General features: G+C 36.1%; 1 protein-coding gene across 1 annotated transcript in view; it reads right to left on the bottom strand.

Moving 5' to 3' along the window:
- Positions 1-9,043: 9,043 nt before the first annotated feature.
- gbe1b (glucan (1,4-alpha-), branching enzyme 1b) overlaps positions 9,044-21,531 on the bottom strand; it is a 113,370-nt gene continuing 100,882 nt past the window's right edge. The window contains exons 15-16 of the mRNA XM_056756354.1: positions 20,726-20,843; positions 9,044-10,367 (exon numbers count right to left, since the gene is read on the bottom strand). Of these exons, the coding sequence (XP_056612332.1) occupies positions 10,305-10,367; positions 20,726-20,843 (181 nt within the window). The 3' untranslated portion in view covers positions 9,044-10,304. The remainder of the gene's footprint in view (positions 10,368-20,725; positions 20,844-21,531) is intronic.

The following is a 21,531-nucleotide window of genomic DNA, read 5'->3' on the forward strand; positions in this document are numbered from 1 at the left end:
TTCTGTATCTAATGTATCCACCATTGATGCAGTTTGTGGTATATAAAAGAGACAAATACAACTGGTTATGACATGATTACCGTAGCACAATTTCAGCAGCAACAACATAAACAAATACCGTACTGATTCCCGTATGGCCTAAACGTAACTTCCCGTAGACCTCTGCATAGAACCATAAACTTCTTTGTAGTTTCAGTTTAATTTATTACACTAAATATACAATAAGATATAAATTAACTATAAAATAAATTGTAAATAAATAAATAAATTACCCCACACAGGCCAGAATTTAACTTTGGGCCAGGCACATGTGTCAGACTGTCTGCAGTACCACAAGAATGTACTAGTTTGATGAAATGTCATGTCTGACTTTATAATAATGCCCTTGATCCGTTAGTCATTTTGTTATTAAAAAAATTAAGAATAATTAAATTATTATTTGAACAAAAATTAAACCATAGAAAACGATTGGCAATATTTAGCCAACTGTATAAACAGCATTAATAGGCTATTGTTATTATCGTTGTTGTTGCATTATTATTATATGATCATTCCCCCACCGCTTTTAGAATAGAGAAACCCACCACAGCCCTTGCTTGTGCTATTATGTATTGTGCATTTGAACGTGTATGTCATAGTCTGCTGGTGCCAGCAGCCAATGGTACAGTATTATTATCATTTTATAATTTTTTGTTATGCTATGGCTTTTTAATTAGGCTATAGTAGTTCATCCAAAAAAAAAAGATCATAATTTACCCACTTTCCTGGTACGGGATACCAGACTCGGCGACACAAAGTTGATTGATACTTATTGAAACAAGGAAGTCATATGAAGGGCAGGTGAGTATAGCAGGTATAGTCTTTTTATTGTAGCGATCACTACATATAAACCAGTACATACATCTGTACATTTAATCTAAAGGATACTACTTGTGATACACCTTCATCCTGTACTCATAAATAGACCAATTATATACCGTTAGATCAGCTGATTCCCCAGTTACATTCAAAAGTTAAAAAGTTATATGTAGAAGTAAACTGTTTAATGTTCTTTGCATAAAATAAGAGTATACTGAATTAATTTTAACATTATAACACTATAACTCTATAACATTATAAGCACAACCTTCCAATATTAGCCAATCCTCTTATACATTAACATTAGCAAATTCAGTCAGTGGTTTTGAGGCACAGTTTGTATACAAGTGTGTTTGTGTTCTCTCATGTCTATTATGGTAACTGCCATTAATTTAATTTGTGCTTTTTACGGTAAGTTACTTCAAGAAGAAAGCAGTGCTCAGAGCACAAATCCTTTGAAAGCAGTTTAGTGCTAATGCAGTGTGTTCCAGAGTGTAAAATAAAAGTATAACTGCATCAAAACCTCGATGAACATTTTGGTAAAAGGAGTCAATTTGAGCTGCGCAAAACTGTCAAAGCTGCAAAATATTTCTAGAAAATCACTTATTCTAACTGGATATTTCTACACCTCGAGTGATTCTTTGATTTTCACTTTAGTTGCAAGGAGTCTTGCCAAAATGAACTTTTTTAGATTCAAAAACAATTTTTAGCAAACGAAGCAACAGCGTTTGTTTGCTGTAAACAACTACAGACCTTCCCACCAGTCTGTTCTACTATCAGTGTTTAAGACAACTTCAAAACACTGCAACCTTGAGTTACATCAAAACTTAAACAACACTGAAAGCAGCAAGTTTGATGCACCTGTGATAAAAAAAAAACCCATAAGCTTTTATGTAGACATTTTAGACCAGAATTGACAGCATTTGTTAATGGTGCCCTGTTTCAAATCCATATTTAAACACAGCATTTGATTACTGTTAAAAAATGTTTTAGTCTGCTATTTTATTATATTAGTCAAAGCAGTATTACAGGGAAAAAGCAACTTGCCTCATAACCTGTGCTTCTAGATGTAAATACTATATTCTAAAATGTTTATACATAATATTTGAAAATTAAAATAGTCAAGAACACAGTAGCTGTATGGGTTGCTGCGATATTTTCACCACTAGAGGGCAGCATTATCCCATGAATTGTTGGGGTAACTTAAACGAGAAGTCTATTATTGCATTGTAGTCATTGGTCTCCTTATTCAAATGAAGACAAACCACAGACAGTGTCAGTAGGAATGGTATGCATCATCTGAATATAACTGATGACAATTGTTGAAGGTGACAAAGGGGAAGTGTTGTTTCTCACATCATCACTGTTACACAATATATGCAAATGTTTTAATTTATATGATAGACGTGGTATGCTTAAAGGGATAGTGTAACGTTACCCTTAAATGAATTTAATCAAAACAAATTAAAAGAACGTCAGCTCACATCGACTATCAAAGTCCGTTTACTGAAGTCGTGCCACTCTGCGGCTATGTTTGTAAGGCCTCTGGGCAGCTATTTACCACAGTCCTTGAATGGGGAAGGCAGATATTTATTAAATCACTGGCAAAAATCACAATTAAACAGCATGTTTCTGATCAATGATTAAACATGACATGAACTGTTTCATGAGTTTAGTTTGCCAAGCTTAATTTGCGCTAAGAAAATCACCTTTTTCGAGGTCGCCTCATCTACTGCGCCTGCGCACAGGCTGCAAGTGCCTCTCGAGAGCCCCGCCCCAGAGAATCGTCAGTCTTTATTGATTGACGATTGGCTCGTTTACTGGAAGGCGGGACTTCCTTCGCTAGAGCGGCCATATTGAGGGTTGCATTCCTCTCCATTCACTGTCTGTGTCTCATTTCGTAAGGCTGCGTCCTCCAGAGGTCGATGCGACTGCCTCGAAGCAAACGTAAACAAAGCGTTCCCTCTCAGCACAACGCAATCCATTCTGTTTGGGGCTTATTTACAGGGCCCGTTGCATAAAGCACCTTAAGTTTAGTTCCCTTTAGTGAGGCCTTAAATATACTTTAAGTTTTACTTTAGTTATTCTCCTATTATCTTTGATAAAGGGAAATCACTACTTAAGTGTCACACTTAAACTTAAGGTGCTTTATGCAACCAGGCCCGTGTGTTTAACTTCATATGTGCGCTGCACAGACCGATCTGCTTAAATGACGTCATTGTTATACAAGAGTAAACGGCTCATTATGCTTTTTCAATCAGCCTCTCGTACTTTATTATCATAAAGCCCATCATTACACACGTTGGATTATGTTTGACAAACCTGGAGTAGTTTTGGCTGCTATGACACACGCCTGCACGTGTAAGTGCGCGCCTGAACCACCTCTTCCAAGCGAGCCAGGGGCCGCTAAACGAACCATACCTGGGCGCGATACGGTGCGATCACACTAGTTAAATGAACCGGGCTTTGAGGGACTAACGTACTCGGGCACAGTTCCGATTGCCTAATGAGAGCACACCCATAAAGGGATTATACACAAGGAGGCAGCCTTACGAAACGAGACACAGCTAGCGTGACAGTGTCATAAAGTATCGAGTCCCCCCTCGAATTCGGTCCCATTTAGGACCCCGAGTGATTCTATTGGCTGAGAACGTCTATTCGGGTACTCCTTTAAGCGCCTGTTTGCAGTTCTTACACAATTACATTACGATGTCACTAGAAGTTTGCTAAAATTACCATTAACGTATTTTACATTAAGTGTTTGCTATGCTAGTATGACTATGAGACTAAAGGGAGTGAAATCAAACAAATCCCATTCGTACTGTTTTAGTTAGCTTGCGTATGAACTAGCATAGCATAGAACTAGGTTGTTAGCTAGCGCTTGCGGAAAAAGTTAGCCCTAGCACTTTTCCGAACATTCACAAAAACGTGAATTTTTTTGATGTCTTTGGTTTTATGGACACCAAACCACTGACATTACCCACTGTAGGTGGTAGATATTAAAATGCCTGAATTTATATCTGTACTGCTCTAAAGTTTATAATGAAATTAAAACACTTACGAAATGCCAAAAGTTATTAAATAAATATTAAATTAGTTTGTCATTTGCTGTTTGATTAATTGCATTTTTTGCCCATAACACTACACTACGTACTGTCCTATTGCTGGTGTTTCCTACTATATATTAAGGTGGCCGCTAGGTGTCACTGCGCTGCAACAGAAGAAAACACATGCAAACACAAAGAAACACAAGCAAATTCAGAAAGCTTCTTCATTAGTTTGGCGACATATGCTCTGCAAATACTCGCAACACAAACAAACACAGAAACGCGCTGCAAGCTGCACAGACGACAACGGAAGTGTTTCCGGGGGACCGCAAAAACGGATGCACCTGATTGGGACGCGCTTCATTTCAATAGCATCTGGCTGCAGACGAGATGCACCAATAGCATCTGGCTGCAGACGAGATGCACTGTCAGACACATGCACTGTCAGCCGTGCATGCGCACTCGTCACATGATCTGTCCGCCGCGCATGCGCACTCGTCACATGCACTCTCAGCCGCGCATGCGCACTCGTCACATGCACGCTCTAACGTATTTCACGAAGTGAACTGTAAGATTCTATTAATTTTTTTTTAAGGTTACTGCTTTTTAAGAGTACCGTGAATACTGGTGGTTCGGTTCAAGGCCAGGTATTTATTATAATTATAGCTGAAATACATTAATGAGCATCTACACTAATAATGAAAATACATGACTAAATAAAACCTTTGTTTATATAAAAATAATTGTTCTAATATTCATTTTTTTTTAAATTGCAGGTTAGTTTTGTTGTTTGAAATAAAACATAATTTATTATACAAAGAAACGTGAAGCATTTTAGAAATAATACAAGGGAAGTTGTTCATTTTGTAAAAATAAATCTTGAATAAATCGCATCGTGAGCTGAGTGAATCGTTACATCCCTATATTTGATAGATTTCAACGTCATTTTAAATAATTTTGAGAAACACATTAAAAAATAACTATTTAGTGCAGGTCACCTACAAACTTTCCTGTGAGTTTTCAAGCAACGCTACAAAATTAATTTAGATAACGTTAGTTCTTCAATAAATTATGAAGAACATGTATCGTTAACCAAGTATCATAGATGCGATATATCTACCATTGATTATAAGGATTAAGTTAGGTTTCGAAAACTTTATCTTATATATTGAAACGATACTTTACATCTATCTAATACTGTATGAATGAAATCAATATACTTACAACATTCGTCTGATAATGTTAAAGAACGTTTTCGATTATATTTGTCAAATAATTCATAATAACACTTTTACTTCGACTTAATCTTGTATGAGAATAAATAAATAAATAAATTGAATATTTAATAAATATACTTATAATTGGCCTGTAGGTGCATTTAATTCACACACTTGTATGACAGTGCGTTTGTTTGAGTGCGCATGCGCGGCTGAGACTGCATGTGTCGGAGTGCGCATGCGCCGCTGACAGTGCATCTGGTCTGAGAGTGCATCTGGTCTGCACCCAGACCCTCCTCCTTCATTTTGACTGTTCAAATTCGTTAGTGGAGTTGTCAGTAGTGATGAGCGAGTACAGCATTATCTGTATCTGTCAACCATATGAATTATCTTTATCTGTACTCGAACTGGGAGGGGCCTAACTAAAAATTTGGTCGGGTTGTCTTGAGATGGGCGGGGCTTTAACCGGTATGTCGATTTGAGCAGTTTAACAAAAGCTATGAGACGTAGTAGCTGCTCGACTTACTTAAACAAGTGTCACTATAAAAAAGTTAAAGGTTTAAAAAATGATTAAAAACTTGTAAACTTATTCTAGTCGATTTAGTCAATGTGGCTGACAACTCCACTAACGAATTTGAACAGTTAAAATGAAGCATCCGTTTTTGGGGTCCTCCAGAAACACTTCCGTTGTCGTCTGTGCAGCTTGCAGCGCGTTTCTGTGTTTGTTTGTGTTGCGAGTATTTGCAGGGCATATGTCGCCAAACTAATGAAGCTTTCTGAATTTGCTTGTGTTTCTTTGTGTTTGCATGTGTTTTCTTCTGTTTCAGCGCAGTGACACCTAGCGGCCACGGTAATATATAACTAATAATAACTTTTACATATTTAATATTTTAAGTATTTTTCTGTAGACTGCTTATGACTTTCTGCCCAATATATTCCAATTAAGAACAGTTTAATTAATTTATATTTAGTTAAATTAGCCTATAATGTAAGGTAGTTGTTTGATTCGTTTCTTTCTGTTAGTTAAAATAAGTAACGTTTAAAGGTAAGAAAAGCAAAAACTATCTAGGCTAAAATATGTTCAGGCTGGCTTTTTTATTACATTCTCTATTGCAGTTGGCACATATATATGTTTATTATACAAAGAAATGACAGGTAGATTTGTATTAGTCTAATTTATGAAGAAAAATGCTGCAGTGTTGCAGTTAACGCCGCACTGTCATTTGCTGCCTCATCAGTGAGATAATATAAACCCATATGAGAAGCACGAGAGGAATGCACGAGACACATTCTCCTGTACTACAGTACATTAACGGCGACACATATATCACCGAAGCACCAATGAGCTGATGAAAGCGGATGATGCGCGTGATGTATCGGTAAGCGGGGACGGACGAGAGGAGCGAAAGGACGAGGCGGAATAAAAGAAGCGTAAAAAGAACGACAGCCGTCGTCCGCATCTCGGCGCTCTTGCGGAGGAGTCTGAGGTCAAAGCCTCCCTCAGTCAGTCGCTCTTGATTTCAACGCCTGCCTCCTCGAGTCTCTGTCACAAAGGTGATTAATGGCGAGGCGAAGACTTGATTAGCTAAAACAAAGCAGTCCCAAAGCTCCCGTTGACTCCCCCGGTTAGATTAACACGTTCAATTCAAGAACTCTAATGAAAACGCGTTTGGTCAGGATGAAAGGTACGATTAAGCTCAAAGTCCTCCTTCAAATTCACAATAGCCCTTGCTCGAGGGGCAGATATTTATGCCAAGTGGACCTCTCGAAGCTTTTAGCAATGCACAAAGTGATTTTTTTGAAGCCCTTCTGGTTACATAAAAGTAAACGAGGTGTTGGACGATGGCTTTAGAATTTAAATGTTTTCTTTTGGTTTGCACTTGGGACTTGAAATAGCCTAAACCTGACAAAATGAACGAGAGGTTAAACGGATTGTTTGCTTAAAAATATATTCTTTCACTCTTGTGCATACATACAATATGACTTGGAATATTGAAGCTCTTTTTTAATACTCATGTTTGTTTTTATGTTTTCACACGAGGTAAAGCTCATCTGAAGCATCTTGGTCATGAGTCATGTGACCCACAAAACCAAGATAAAGTCTTTTTTTCAGATTTTCAGTTTTCTACCTAAAACCATACAACACAATGTAAAGAACATTCTGTGAAAGTATAATCATGATATCTTAAAGAGTGTCTGAGTAAGTCCATGTCAAAGATTGAAATCATAGTGAAAATGAATGACGGAAATCAAACTTTAATGCTCAAAATCTCATGATTAGATTTTGGGATTTGAGCCTGTTTTTCACAGGCACTCCTGACATCTTGTGGTTCACGTGATGTTCATTTGCAGGTTTGCGGTGGGAAATATCCCAAATCCCAGTTGTCCGGAACGTACAGTATTGTTTGCAAGTCTTTCTTGGAAGCCAACGTCTTGAACAAGTGTATCATTGAGGATGTGGTTTGTTGTCTTTTTCGAGCACTTTGCAGACTTGAACTCGATTCGTTCAATTCAATGATAAATGTGTCACTGACAAAGCCTCTTTTAAACAACTCTGTATACAATCAGTGCATTAAGCCTGACAGGCTCTCAGTGCAAATTTGCTTAAGATCAATGGCTGGAAAAGGCCGATGCATCCCGAATAAACAAAAGAGATACCTCAAAAGCAATACGAGGAGCTTTCTTCTCAGTAGACAAGATGTTTACTAATAAAAGAGCAGAATTTTTGCAACGTGACACAGGAAATATTTATGTCATTCATTTTCTTTATATGCATTGCACTTCTTTTATAAAGTCCTTGAACCAATCCAACCAGGTACTGTGCAAGAGATAAATCACCATTTGATTAAAATTTGAATAAAAGAACAAGGTAAAAGAATGTACAAATCTTTTCATGATGGAATAACTATTCATCGTGTGAAGCATTGAACAGGGCCTAACTGAATCAGAAGTGGGCTTGATTTCGTCCTTCAGGAATTGAGTTGGATCGTTGAAGACTGTTCATTGGAGAGTCAGTATAGTCCCACCCCAAGGCCTTTTTGAAATAATGAGTGTACTGATAAATCATTTATAACAAACACCTCAATATTCCTTAAAAATAGGATTGACAGTTTCATTACCAATTTCATGATGACTTTAAACTGATTGGTGAATCTCACTTATGAATTGTAAATTTTTATACTGTATATTGAACATTCAAATAAATCACTGTGAAAGATAGACTGTAATAACACTGACATTTTCTTTCAGCTGGAGCCACAAATATAAACCGTAAACTATTTTACCTGTATCCTGAATAGGGAAATACAATAAATAGTTTTTCGTTTTTTTGTAAATATGCTGTCTTTTTCTGTAATTTTACAGTTTTTAACCATAAAATACAAATGAACTTTTTTTAAATCTTCAAAAATATATGAAAATTGATTATGTAAAATTAGTATACTGTATACCTTGTATCACATCACAACAAAGATCCAGTGTGTCATTTTTTAAAGGATCTTTTTTACAGAAATCTAATATAATATATAACTATGTCTTCAGAGGTGTATAAAGACCGTACGTAATGAAGAATTATGTTTTTTATTTCTTTAGAATGAGTTATTTCTATCTACATACACTGCGGGTCACCCTTGTATAGATTTCAACATGTTGTTTCTACAGTAGCCCTAAACGGACAAACTGTAAGAGCGCGTTTCCTTCAGCAAAGATGCAAAAACATAATGACATCTTAGTCAGTCACCGTTGTGCTTCCAAAGTGAGGGGTGGAGTGATACACTGGACCTTTAATCTCAGACTTTGTCTTAAACTGTATATGTTAATAGTAAAATCTTTATGTAAGGTTTGAATTTTCTCAATCTTTTTTAAGTTTTTTTTTGTTGTAATTTTATAACTCTGACCAAGAGCCAAGAACCAGCGTCATGCTTCCTTTGTAGAAGTACTTTATTTATGGTTAGTACACACGACTTCACCACAGAAATGGCTCACAGTATTTCTAACGGCACACAAACACCTGTGGTGAACATCAACAGGGGACCTCTAAGACATCTATCTCTTTGAACTTTTTCACCTGATTTTTCTAAAGAAAAAATTATGTGTTATTCTCAGGTTGAAAAGAACTACTAGATTTCCAAAGTATAATATAATCATGTCAAATGAGCAAAGTTTTTTCATGGAAAGCCATTTCTGAACAGGCAGATTGGGGTTAATTACATTTGTCCAGGTTTTCTGGGGGCTTCTCTTCAGGGGTAAAGGAAAAGCAGGTGGGTCTTAAAATGATAGGCGATCAGCTTGAAAGGTTATAATAACGCTGATGGATTTTCATACCAAGACCACAGATCTGAAACAAAGCTCTTTAGGGAAAAAAATGGCCTGTAATACACAAACATTTGCCACATTGTCTGACAGGATTGTCTTCTGAACACAAATGTATGATTATTATACAATATTTCTGTTTTATCAAGTCTAATTTTGGCTTTGACTGAAAAGTTTAAAGGCACTGAATAACACAGCTAGTCAGAAAAAAGTATAACTTAGATGCTATGATTTTACACAGTGAGTTTAATCATATTCAAAATATATAATATATTTAACTTTTGTCCTTGGGAGTAAAATCCAAAAATAACAAGAAACTTTAACCTTTTTTATACATGTATACAGGCCATGCTAAATCACACACACAGAATGTCAATAAGGTGCTTGTGTCGTATTTCAATTAAATAACAATAGATCACAAATTCTTATGGTTATTTCAATACAATGCTAACATGTATTGCTTATAAGACTGATCAGAGTCAAATCTGCATTAAGTGATACCAACATTTCACTTAAAGGAATACATTCAGTTTGTTTGTATTTAACACTGCCAAGTGTTATTAAGCAAACAATAGTGCATAATCTATTCAGGAATTATTTTAAGGCAAATTTTAGCCATGTTAGATTTTTGGTTATCTTATTTATTTTTGTGTAAGGTGTTGCACAATGACAGGTTTGTAGGATCAATTACAGAAGTGTGAGATTTGATGGTTAAATAGCTGGTAAAACATTAATAAACTCATTGTTTAATTAGGATTACAATGTGCTTTTACAATATTATGGGTAGGTGGTGAACGCAGTTTGTATGGAGGTAGGCTGAGTCACAGAAGTGTGCTGGTTTCTCATCTCACTGTGAATCGGTGATCTTATTTCAGTTGCAGTAATCAATTTCCTCGTTGGCCAGAACAATAGCGGTTCTGCAGGGAATGTAAACCTGAGTGAAAGAACCACAGACAGAAAAAGATCAAAGAGACTCAGCATTTGTTTCAGGCAGTGTAACACATTTTAAAACAACGCATAACAGCAAGTGTGAAGAACTGGAGAATATGAAACCAAAAAGCAAAAGTTACACCTCAATACAACTTGAGATCAAAAGCTTCGACTTGCGCTTCAACAGCTTTTCTGTGGCTCAGATGTTAGAGCATGGCACTAGGAATGCCAAGGTCATGGGTTTGCATATAGTCAGAAACAAATGTATAATACAATGCAATGTTAGTCGCTTTGGAAACAAGCGTCTGCCAAATGCATAAATGAAAATGTAGATTAAAATTGTGTGAATGGTTTGGGAGATACGGGCAGCATTGTTCTGATTTAGTAGAAATTAAAAGAAGAAATCCATATTTAAACTAATTATTTGTCTATTTCTAATTCTAATTTTACAAAGAAGGAAAGACCCCAGTTTTTGGCTTTTATGTGTGCTATAGACCGTTTAATCAGACGCACACGCCTGAACCGCAGTTAAATTCCGGTCTGTGTTTGTTTAGAATTGATTTTAAATGAATATTTATATTTTATTGTATAATAATTGTATTAAATGAAATTACAACTACTTTATTATTGATTCTTTGTGGAGGTTTACCAGACGTTAAGTTTAGGCCACATAACATTAATTATGTCATTTACCAACAACCTTGAGCACATCCTCAAGCTACAGTACATTCTGTATACAATAAAAAAATCTATTTTTCTGCGAAAACTTTTTATGACATCATCTGCATAGGAGAGCCCTCTAAACAGGCAATGGCAGGACAATGTCTTCAAAATGCCCATCCTGACTTATGTCAGCACAGAAAAGATACTTGCATTCATCAGAACATTTCATTGAGCCTTGAATTTTGATCTCCGTGAAACATTATTAAAATATTATTAAAAACTAACTCAAGCAGCCGGAAGTGAAACCATAAGTTAATTCTTACATAAATAAGTCAAGGTTTCCTGTAAATAAAAATATCTGCTATAGATAAACTACTCAAGTCCAGTTGCTACAAATTAAAATGTCATTCCTCTAATAAAGCATAAACCACAGATATGTGACGCTTTTGTCTTTCAAATGCACATTAAAGTGCTCAAACATTCTCATCACATAAGAAACATTTCAGTTCTCTCCAAACTCTCTCCATCCTGTGCACCACAGTAGCATGTTTCTCTTCTGCACTAATTCTCTACAGGCTTTAGGAAGATGCATGTTCACGCCGCATCCTCGCTCACTTCTGTCCTAGCGTCCTCTCTCGTGCCATGCTCAAAACACTTCGAAATCTAAACTCAGTGCCACTAGTCATGGATTCGCATCTCAATATCTCCCTCACCCAACAGGCAACTCTGAACATGTTGAATTCCTACACTGACGCAGCAGCATGGGAGGCAAACAACTCGCGTCACAACACTGACAACATCCATTGGTGACTAATTAAACAGACTCAGTGGAGAGAGACAGAGCTGGGAGAGAGAGAGAGATAGGCAATGAAATGTCGCACCTGGCTAGACAAAAGCCACCGCTGCGTCGCAGGCTTCATGTGTCAACAACGTTTACTTTCCAGGGCCACGCAAAACAATGGTGACAAATGGTGGATTAATCGTCTAACAAAGAACAGCAGCGATCTCTAATGTCATTATCACAGTGCGCCACACGTGTTGATTATTTCGACCAATGCAATATGCACCTCATTATTAGAACGTGATCACCTAAAATTACATTCTGATTTGTGAATACAGACGTGCCGGATTAAACGCAAGCGCCACCTAGAATACGAAATGAGGATGAGAATTTCAACTTCTTTATTGAGATATGATTACTATTCATTTTAACTTTAATTCATCTATTTATATTCACTTTTAAAGATTTGAGGCAACATGAAAAATGTAAAGAACCATTATGGAATACAGGTATACAGTCGTGGCCAAAAGTGATGTCTGGGGGATATATTTGTACACAGATTTAAAAAGACTAGTGTCTAGTAATTTTAGCAATGTTTACCTAACTACAAAAGATTTTTTGGTATCACTTTCTTTGAAGCATGTATGTATAATGCATTATAAACAGTCATTAAAGTGTAAAATGCATTATAATTCTTTTGTTGTAATACGTTATATGTAGCTGTAAAGAAGTATAACCAATTTAAAATGTGAAGTGTAACAATGAATTGCTAAGTGTTCTAATGTTTTAACTGTGAATAAATTATATTAAGACATTACAATGCATTCAAAGGTGCATTAGGTACAATGTTTTAAAACTATTTTTATAATGCATTATACATACATGCTTAAAGGCATTTTTAACATTGAAACTAATTCAATCAATGTATGTCAAATTGTAATGCTTCCTTTAAATTCGACTAAAACGGCCAGTAGGTGGCGCCATTACAGCTGAAGTCTTTCAAGAACGAAGCAAGAATCTTGATGAATGACTCACTGAATCATTATCTCGTCCGATTCATTTAGCAGCGAAACACCGCAAAAAGACAGATACAAAATTGATCAAATTAATGTTAATGCGCACATGCAACATTAGTTATGGCACTACGATACTACCGTTTAAAAAACAGAGCGGCATCGCGGGAATTCGGAAGTTTTAGCATCGCGGTGCTACCGTAGCACCGGTACAATGCAACCCTAATAAGATGTGATCACTTTTTGGCTTCTTTGCTGAAGGAGATAATGTATTCATGAAACACGCTCTGTAGAGCAGTTGGTCAATTTAGGGCGATGTATGTAGATAGAAATAGCTCATTCTTGATTATGTAAGGTTTTTATACACCATAGTTATGTATATTATATTGCATTTCTGTCAATAGATCCTCCTTAATCTCACATATTGGATCTTTAAATGGCATATTTCCGATCAACAACTAAACCTGAGATCCACTGTATTTAACCTTCGTTTCCTAAGCTCAAATTTCCCTAAAGATAGTGGTGGGAGTCATTTGGTATCTCATGATTTTATTCAAATTGATTCTTAGGGTCACGACTATAGTCTATTAATTGGCATATTTGTCATCGCACAACATTCACGTTCATAGTCAGACTAGTGTTGGCAATTTCAATTCTAGTATAAAATAGTGATAATACAAGACTCACTAATACTACACGTTAACTGGCTCATCACTTCCACAAGTCCTCAAGAGGCTGTCTTTATCGATTGGCTCCTTTTACTGGAAGGCGGGACTTCCGTCAGTAGAGTGGACATATTGAGCATTGCAATTGTTCCCATTCATGATAACAGCAGTGGTGCATCTTGTTAGTATCTTTTGTCTTTGTGAATAATCTAGGTTAGGTCAAGTGAGCTTTGTGTTGACATGACAACAAGCATTTCACAAAGAATTTTAGCATTTATATTATTAAGCTTCACAAATGAAGACAAAAGTATCTGGAGACTCCGGTTGTGAAACGTACTGAAACACGTTTATCTCTTTGTGATGAACTACACCTGTGCGTTGATTTTGGGTCCATTGTAATTGTAAAAATAGTTCCAAAAAAAGTGTTTTTGCACCATTCGTGTGTAGACTGCGCTTGGTTTGATGTCTTATGCAGTAGCGTTCATCCATTTTAAATGTGGCTTAAGTGTGCAAGTCTCTCCTGTATTCCAAACCGATACATAAAATATTCAAACCACTTTTTGGAAGAAGCTCAAACTATTACAATTTGTCAAGGCTTGTTATAAGGCAGAAAGCGAATAACAGGTGATTGACGGCCTTGATGGCACACGTGGTTCATTGTGCTTACGTAAATATTCAACAAGGAGAAACCCAGCTGAGATTTGTTCGACTTCAAGGACAGTAAATCATTAGAAGGTCTCTTTGTGATCAGCATGAAAGAGCATCTGAAAAGCGGGCGAAAGGTACAGAGCCTGCAGTCTAACGCATAAACAAACAGAAGATGTACGAAACGAGGATTTCTGCCTTGTTGAATCCCAAATTCCAACCGCTGGTTTGTGAGGTCCAGATTTTCACAGAGGATGCAGAAGAGCCTTTGGTCACAGAGCTAGAGCAGGTCAGCGTTGTGATGCAACGAGGAGAGCTCCTGCGAGCCATATCGTGCATAAAAACATGCTCCGTTTCACAGCTGCTTTGTAACAATGAAAATTGTAAAAAGCGCTATATAAATAAAGTTGAGTTGAGTTGAGTCATGCGCCTCGGGTGACCTTCTGAAGATGGGCGCATTGTGTAACCTTGAAACAAGACCCATCCAAAATAATGCACATCTCTTTCTCGCCCTAAAACTCATGTTCTGCGGGTCTCTGGCGTATACTCTCGCCAGCTAAACTCGCACACCTGTCTCTCATCTCGTCCCTGCTTTTCAAGTGCTTCTCGACTGAAGCGTGGAGAGAAACTTCAGCTGGATACTGATTTATGGTGAGTGGATAAAGAGAAATGTTTGAAGGAGCTTTTACATCCAACAGTATGCCATTAAATATGTCTATTTAAGCTTTAAAGTTGCGTTGTGAATCAGTTAACAACTAGTTTTAATGACAAATTTAAACAACATAATATGCCACATATCAAACCTCAGGAGTGACATAAAATCATCCAACAGCAATGTGAAAGACTGACAGTATAACAGGACACAATGAAAGCTGTGATAAAAATCCAGGTTATCACTTAAAGAAAATGTGTATTGCTTAAAAGTGAATATGAACTTGTCTTTGCAGTATTTGAGGTCTGAGAAAAATACGGAGCATATTTTCTGTTGTTTTGACCTGTTTTTCCAGATTTCATTTTCTGCAAAGAAATGCTAATAAAAATCATGGGCCTCATTTATGAATCACGAGCAGAACAATTTTTGTGTAAATCGTTCGTAAAGTCATTCTGACGTAAATCTTTCGTATTTTCAAAATGTCAGTTGGTACGAAAGAAATGTACACCTGCTCCTGACCACGTATAAATGATATGTAAAATATTGTAACGTGTTTTAAAACAAAATTGATGACACTGCATATTGATGCACAATGTATCATAATAATATTTCACAAGTTCTTTCGGCTTGTGTTTTATCATTGATTAATTTGGGTAAAAAAAATCTCTGTCCCTTTTTTTTCACAGCCGTCCAATCACAGTGAAGGAGAGGCGGGACAAACACTACATTGACCAACCGTCTTACTTGTAAAACACAAAAATTGAAGTTAAAGGGGTGATTTGCCGGAAATATGTGTCTTTGGTGTGTTATAAAGTGCTAATGCATGTATAAGACACGTAAAATTGCAAAAATGTAAGTGTCGGAACAAAAGCGAATGCTCACCCAGACGTGCCTTAAACGCCTCGTGTAACCACACCCCTGGCGAATCTACGACAGTTCGTAACACGATTTGAATAAGACCGAACAAATCTAAACGCAAATAAGGAGGGCTGTCTTGTAAATCTCATTGTGTCATCGCCGGCGCAGCCTAATGTTCCGAATATGGTAAGAGGCGTTACATTTCCATGTATTATTCGACCAATCACTACGCACTAGTGTACTGGCCAATCAGAGCACACCTCGCTTTACAGAACGATGCGCTATTCTAAACCACAGCAACAGCTGGTCGTTTTCAGAAGAGCAGCAGGTTTTATTTGAGCTGGCTAAAACACTTCGGTGGACACAGTTTATTTGATTAATTTATTAGTAGCTATATTGCCTATTTGTCTCTTATGCATTTATGCGATATAACGTGCCAAACAAGAGAATGAAGTCCAGAGGATTCATGATACATCATTTGTGTAGATGTTATTTATAGGCGGGGATTATGCTACTTGTGAATGAGCGTTTATAAATGATTGTGATTTGAATTCATTAACATACACACATTTTACTATCAAATCTGACGTATTTGTGACTAAATGACTAATCTTAGATTCCTAGAAGCTTGCAGAGGCTTAATCTTTTATGGTGAATTTAGATCATGCTAAATAATAAAATACAGCAAACTGTACATTACACATTCCAATCGATGCTGTGAAGCTATCAGCAATAGCACTGCTGAACATTATTCATCTGGTAATGTATAAAATGTCATGTTTCTCACAAAGGAAAGCTATGCAGCCTAGTTAGCTCAACAAATAGAGCGCCTCGCTGGCATTATTAAGTAGCGTCTCATGAATATAACAGGAATTCAAACAATTCCCCTCACACGCAAATTTGCGGAAACAGAGCCAAAAAAATTGATGCCAGGGGCAAGAAATTCATATTTGTACATCATTGCAAAGTGAAAGGGTGGAATTTTCCCCTCGTCTTCTGCTCGGCGCCTCCGCAGTCATCCCGCTGAATACCTGATTCTGCCGAACGCGTCAGTTTAAGAGCTCCGCGCGTCAGGCATCGCAACGCCTTCAGACAGTAAATGAGAGTTTGTTGTCACTCATGGAGATGGAGGTGGCGAGCTGATGGACCCATTAAAGGCAAGGCAAAAAATAAAAGACAGAAGGAACACACACAGACACACACACACACAACAGCCGACTTTGAAGTCGTGGCCATTAAATAAATCATAAAGTAAAATCGTGCAGAAATAAAGGGGCTTTACCGTGGCACCTGCCAACGATCAGAATGATTCATTTCTATCTTATGCAGGCACACCAGACCTGAGCTGTGGAAGGAGAGAACTATCTGACACAAATCACAGAAAGATTTCAACACACACCTCTGTGTACTGTACGTCTGCGTTGATGCTCTAGCGGGAAGCGGACGCTCACTTGTTACACTAAACTTTTCATTTGCTTGAAAGTGGGTGGGAGAGGGTACGCTGTTTGAATTAATAAAGCCTTGCAAAGAAAGAAAAAAGGGAATGTGTAATTCTGGGAGTTTAATTGATGAAGGCTGTCTTAATACAGTTGGGGCTTTCCGCAGAGATAAAAGAGGGGTTTTTGTACAGGGTTCACAATTTATACGCGGGCGAAGCCAAAGTAAAAAAAATCAATCTAATGAAAGGAAAGAATACATACGCTGCAAAAAGAATTGATTTATTTTATCTTTGTTTTCCATTAAAACATCCTTATTTTAGGTTTACTTTGCAGTAATTATATAATGTTAATACATTTCACAAAGTGCTTGAAACAAGAAAATTTAGTTGCACAAACTTCTCAAACCTACAGAATAAAATGTATATTTTTGCATCATAAAATTTAGGTATTAAAGCGTCTTGTTTGATCGATATACGCTATACATCAAATGAGTTCATAAAATGCACATGACGGCAGTGGGATCTGGATGTGCATTATATGGATCAATACTGTATGTATTGTCTCAGACTAATGTATTCCACTATCAATTTCACAGAGTCCAGGTCATGTATATCTTATCTCATATACTTTCAGACATCCACCTACTTATTTTGTCAGCAGTAGTTCATTCAAACACAACAAAGAATATACAACAAACAAATAAATACTTCTTTAAAAAATTAAAACTATTCCCTTTGTGTCTCTTTTGTCATCCACCGGGTTAGATAAAATCTAGAGTTTTAATCCCTTAATAGCACAGCTCAACAATTCACACATTCCCATTGTCTGGGCTTTTTAAGCAGTAGCACTAGTTTTGACGTTCTTGTGAGTTAATATCTGACAGTCAGTCCTGAATATTAAAATGTAAAGAAAAGTCAAGAAATGATGTGTCTTGCTATTATCTGTCAAGAGGGTTTGAGACAGTGCCTGGTCTAGGGGATGCTAGTGCAGCAGTGCCCCCTTCAAATATTTTTGGGCCCCTCCAAAAAAATCCAGCTGACAATTTTTTTTTTTAATAATTCTTATTTGTATTATCTAGTTAATAATGATCTGTCAACTTAATCACAGTAAAAATTCTGAATGTAATTGTAGTGAAGTAGGCGGGGCGAGACCGTGGTTCGAGACGGGTGAGTAATTGTGAATGAGCGCCAGCTGTGCGCACACCGGGCTCGAACCACGGTCTCGCCCCGCCTACTCCACTACAGTAATGAACTATGATTATATATCTGCCCAACCAGAATTTATGATGGCCCCCCCAGTCGAGCCTGTTTTTGAAATCTCTTTATGCCACAGGCCCCGAGGTCGTCTACAATATGTTTGATAGTATGAAAATAACACAGTTTATAAATAATGCAGCTTTAAAATAATAATATCAAAGAACCAACATCTTATGATAACAAATGACGACTGCTTTCCTACAGTATGTAATCTGACTCAAAGCACAGTTTTAGTCTCATTAGCCAATGTTTTTATGTTTTACAAAAAAAAATAAAGACCAAAGGATGGCTTGTTTTTTCTTGAGTGCTTTTTCATTAATATGCTGACTGCCTAAAGAGACAGCACGCCAATAAATAAAAAGGCCTGTTCAAAACATGAACTATATAAATATTGTGTACTATTATGTTGGGATCACCAAGGAATGCTAAAACATGGAAAGCTGCACATTTAAAACATGAACGCGCATTAAACAAGCCTGAAATAAACATTATAGTTTTAGTAATATTTGAAGTTATAATTCTTAACGTCAGCTGAAATGTTCCTTCTTTTGCGGAACACAAAAAGAGCATTTGAAAGAATTTTTACGCAGATCTTATACTACTTATTTAAAGAATATAGTGAAAAGGGATGTCCATATATTTTCAAAGTCTTCTGAAACCATGTTCCTCACACAAAGCTATTAGATTATATTGTAAACATTTCAGTCTCATGGAGTTTTTTATTGATCTTTATGAAAATTGACAGCCCACATTCACAATATGCTTTCACTGTATAAACTACAGAATGAGAACTCATTAACAAGTCATCTTTTGTTGAGCACAGAAAAAAGGCATTCCCAACCCTTTCCGAGCTGTTACACAAGTGTATATCAAAGACAACCAACATCAATTATGGAAATCTTTGTCACCTTTTTCAAACAAGATCAGGATCGGCCAATATGCTCGGCTTAACAATTACAAAATTATGTTGACAACTGAACAAGTCAGCAAAACAGAAAGTTTGCTTTTGAATTTTTATAGATCTTTTTAAATCGTCAGCAGGACCTAGGGCAAGGAAATGAAAGGAGGAGTAAAAAAACTGAGAGGTGCTGAAGAAGGTAAAAAATGAAAACTTGCATCATACGTTATCGCCCGAAATGTGTGATTTAAATTTCACGCTTTGCACTTAATTTCAATAGTGCCTCTGTAAACAGAATACATAATCTGTAAACTGGAGCCCCGAGAGAAGAATTTATCTGATGAAGAAATAGATGAACTATTGCTGATTTACACTGCATTTGACTTTTTCATTTTTATGCATTTGGCAGACGCTTTTATCCAAAGCGACTTACATTGCATTATCTTATACATTTATACATATGTATGTGCAATGCCCTGTGATCAAACCCACAGGCTTGCGTTGTTGACGCAATGCTCTTACCACCGAGCTACTTCAATTTTAAAGGCCTAATATTTGTTAATACATGCAGTAGAAGACACCTGTATAACAGAAACATTATGTAGTGACTGGATGGTCTAAAATGTGTTTATATTATTCCAGTAATGCATAGCTTACAATGTTTACATTATTCAAGCAAAGCTCTTGTAGCTCAAACAATTCTCAGAAGAACTAATGCACAACAAAAACAGGGAAATATTCAAATGAAAATGTTAACAGCATCCCCAGGATGTAAATTTGTACGGTGTGTTTTTGTACAGTATTGTGTATTGTAGAACAATGCAGTGTTAAAAAGTGATGACTAAAGTACTCTGATACTAAGTGCATAAATTGTAATTGTATCTTTGTTCAATTGCTTTATTTTAATCTATTTTCTGTATTTTTTTCTTTGTTCTTTATTAATGAATGTTTACTTCAATCAGAATTTGAAACAGTGTTCATCACGTTTCATGTTTTCACAAGAAAAAGTATTTTTAACCAAGATATATGTACTTGATAAGTAACCTGAGATATTAAAACAAATGCAGAATATTTTTAATGTTTTTGGGAATTGACTATTTATATATATATATATACCTGTATATATCACAAATTAGTTTATTCATTAGTTTATTCTTAAAATACAAAAAAAACAAGTAAGAAAAACAAGCTTGAATTAAGTATAAAACAAACTTTCTTTTCTTGCCCCACTGGCTGACACTGGTAATGGAAAATAAGACAAAATACTAAGAAATATGTGGTTTATGGTATGATATTGTATGTCAAGTCCCACCATTCAAAAACATTTGCACACTCCCCATCTCATGCATAGTTAATCAATAAATGTGTCGGTTGTTGATGCTTTCAGCTATCAATAATATTGTATCACTTATATATTTAATATTTTCCTTTTACAGAATTCAACAGGAATGCAGATTTGATGTATGCCAAATGTATGGTGTTGTGTGCATACCATCATAGAGTTGGGCCGATCGTTGAAAGCCACCGGCTCAGTGAAGAACTCAGTGCTGTGGTCCAGTCTGCCATGACCTCCATACTGCGTTTCATCTGAGTCCAGTTTGATCTTGAATCTGGATAGGCGTGTGGTTAAGGAAGCAGACAGAACTCATAATAAGAAAGTAAATACATGTCTCTAAATTTCTATTTATTATATTTTATTTTGAGTTTTGGCATATAGAAACCCGAAATATCAGGGATGCTAAATGCTTGCTCAAATATATTAAGATAACTAAATAAAACTTAAGAAATAAAACCGAAAACAATGAGCTTAAACAGTATGTAGATGTATTATTTTTCATTAAGAACACTTCAGAGTTATTATAGTTTTGTTTTTTAGTTTTATTCAAACAAATTAGCTTTTTCGTTTTTATATAAATTTTAGTAACATTTGTAGCCATTTTGTTGTCTGCTTTTGTCACTTTATTTATTTGTTTATTTTTTATGTTGCTATAAAATGTATTTATTTTTATTTGAGTTTTTCTTTTATAATTATAATTTAAGTGCCTTATATCTGTTTATTTCTGAGGCAACATTTCAAATGTTCCTTTAGTTTTTTTCAATAATTTTTAGGGGAATATTTAAATGATTTCAACAAATTGAGATTATATTAAACTAAAATTACCTTGGAAACCTTCAAAGTTGAACAGGTCAACATACTTTAAAAATGTGAACATTAAATGAAGTTTGAATGGGATTTGATTAACATATTACACATAAAAATTGATTGTTTTATTTACTAGATAGCCTAAATGTGCCTTT

Source organism: Triplophysa dalaica, chromosome 9 (assembly GCF_015846415.1).
Source record: "Triplophysa dalaica isolate WHDGS20190420 chromosome 9, ASM1584641v1, whole genome shotgun sequence".
Taxonomy (NCBI): Eukaryota; Metazoa; Chordata; class Actinopteri; order Cypriniformes; family Nemacheilidae; genus Triplophysa; species Triplophysa dalaica.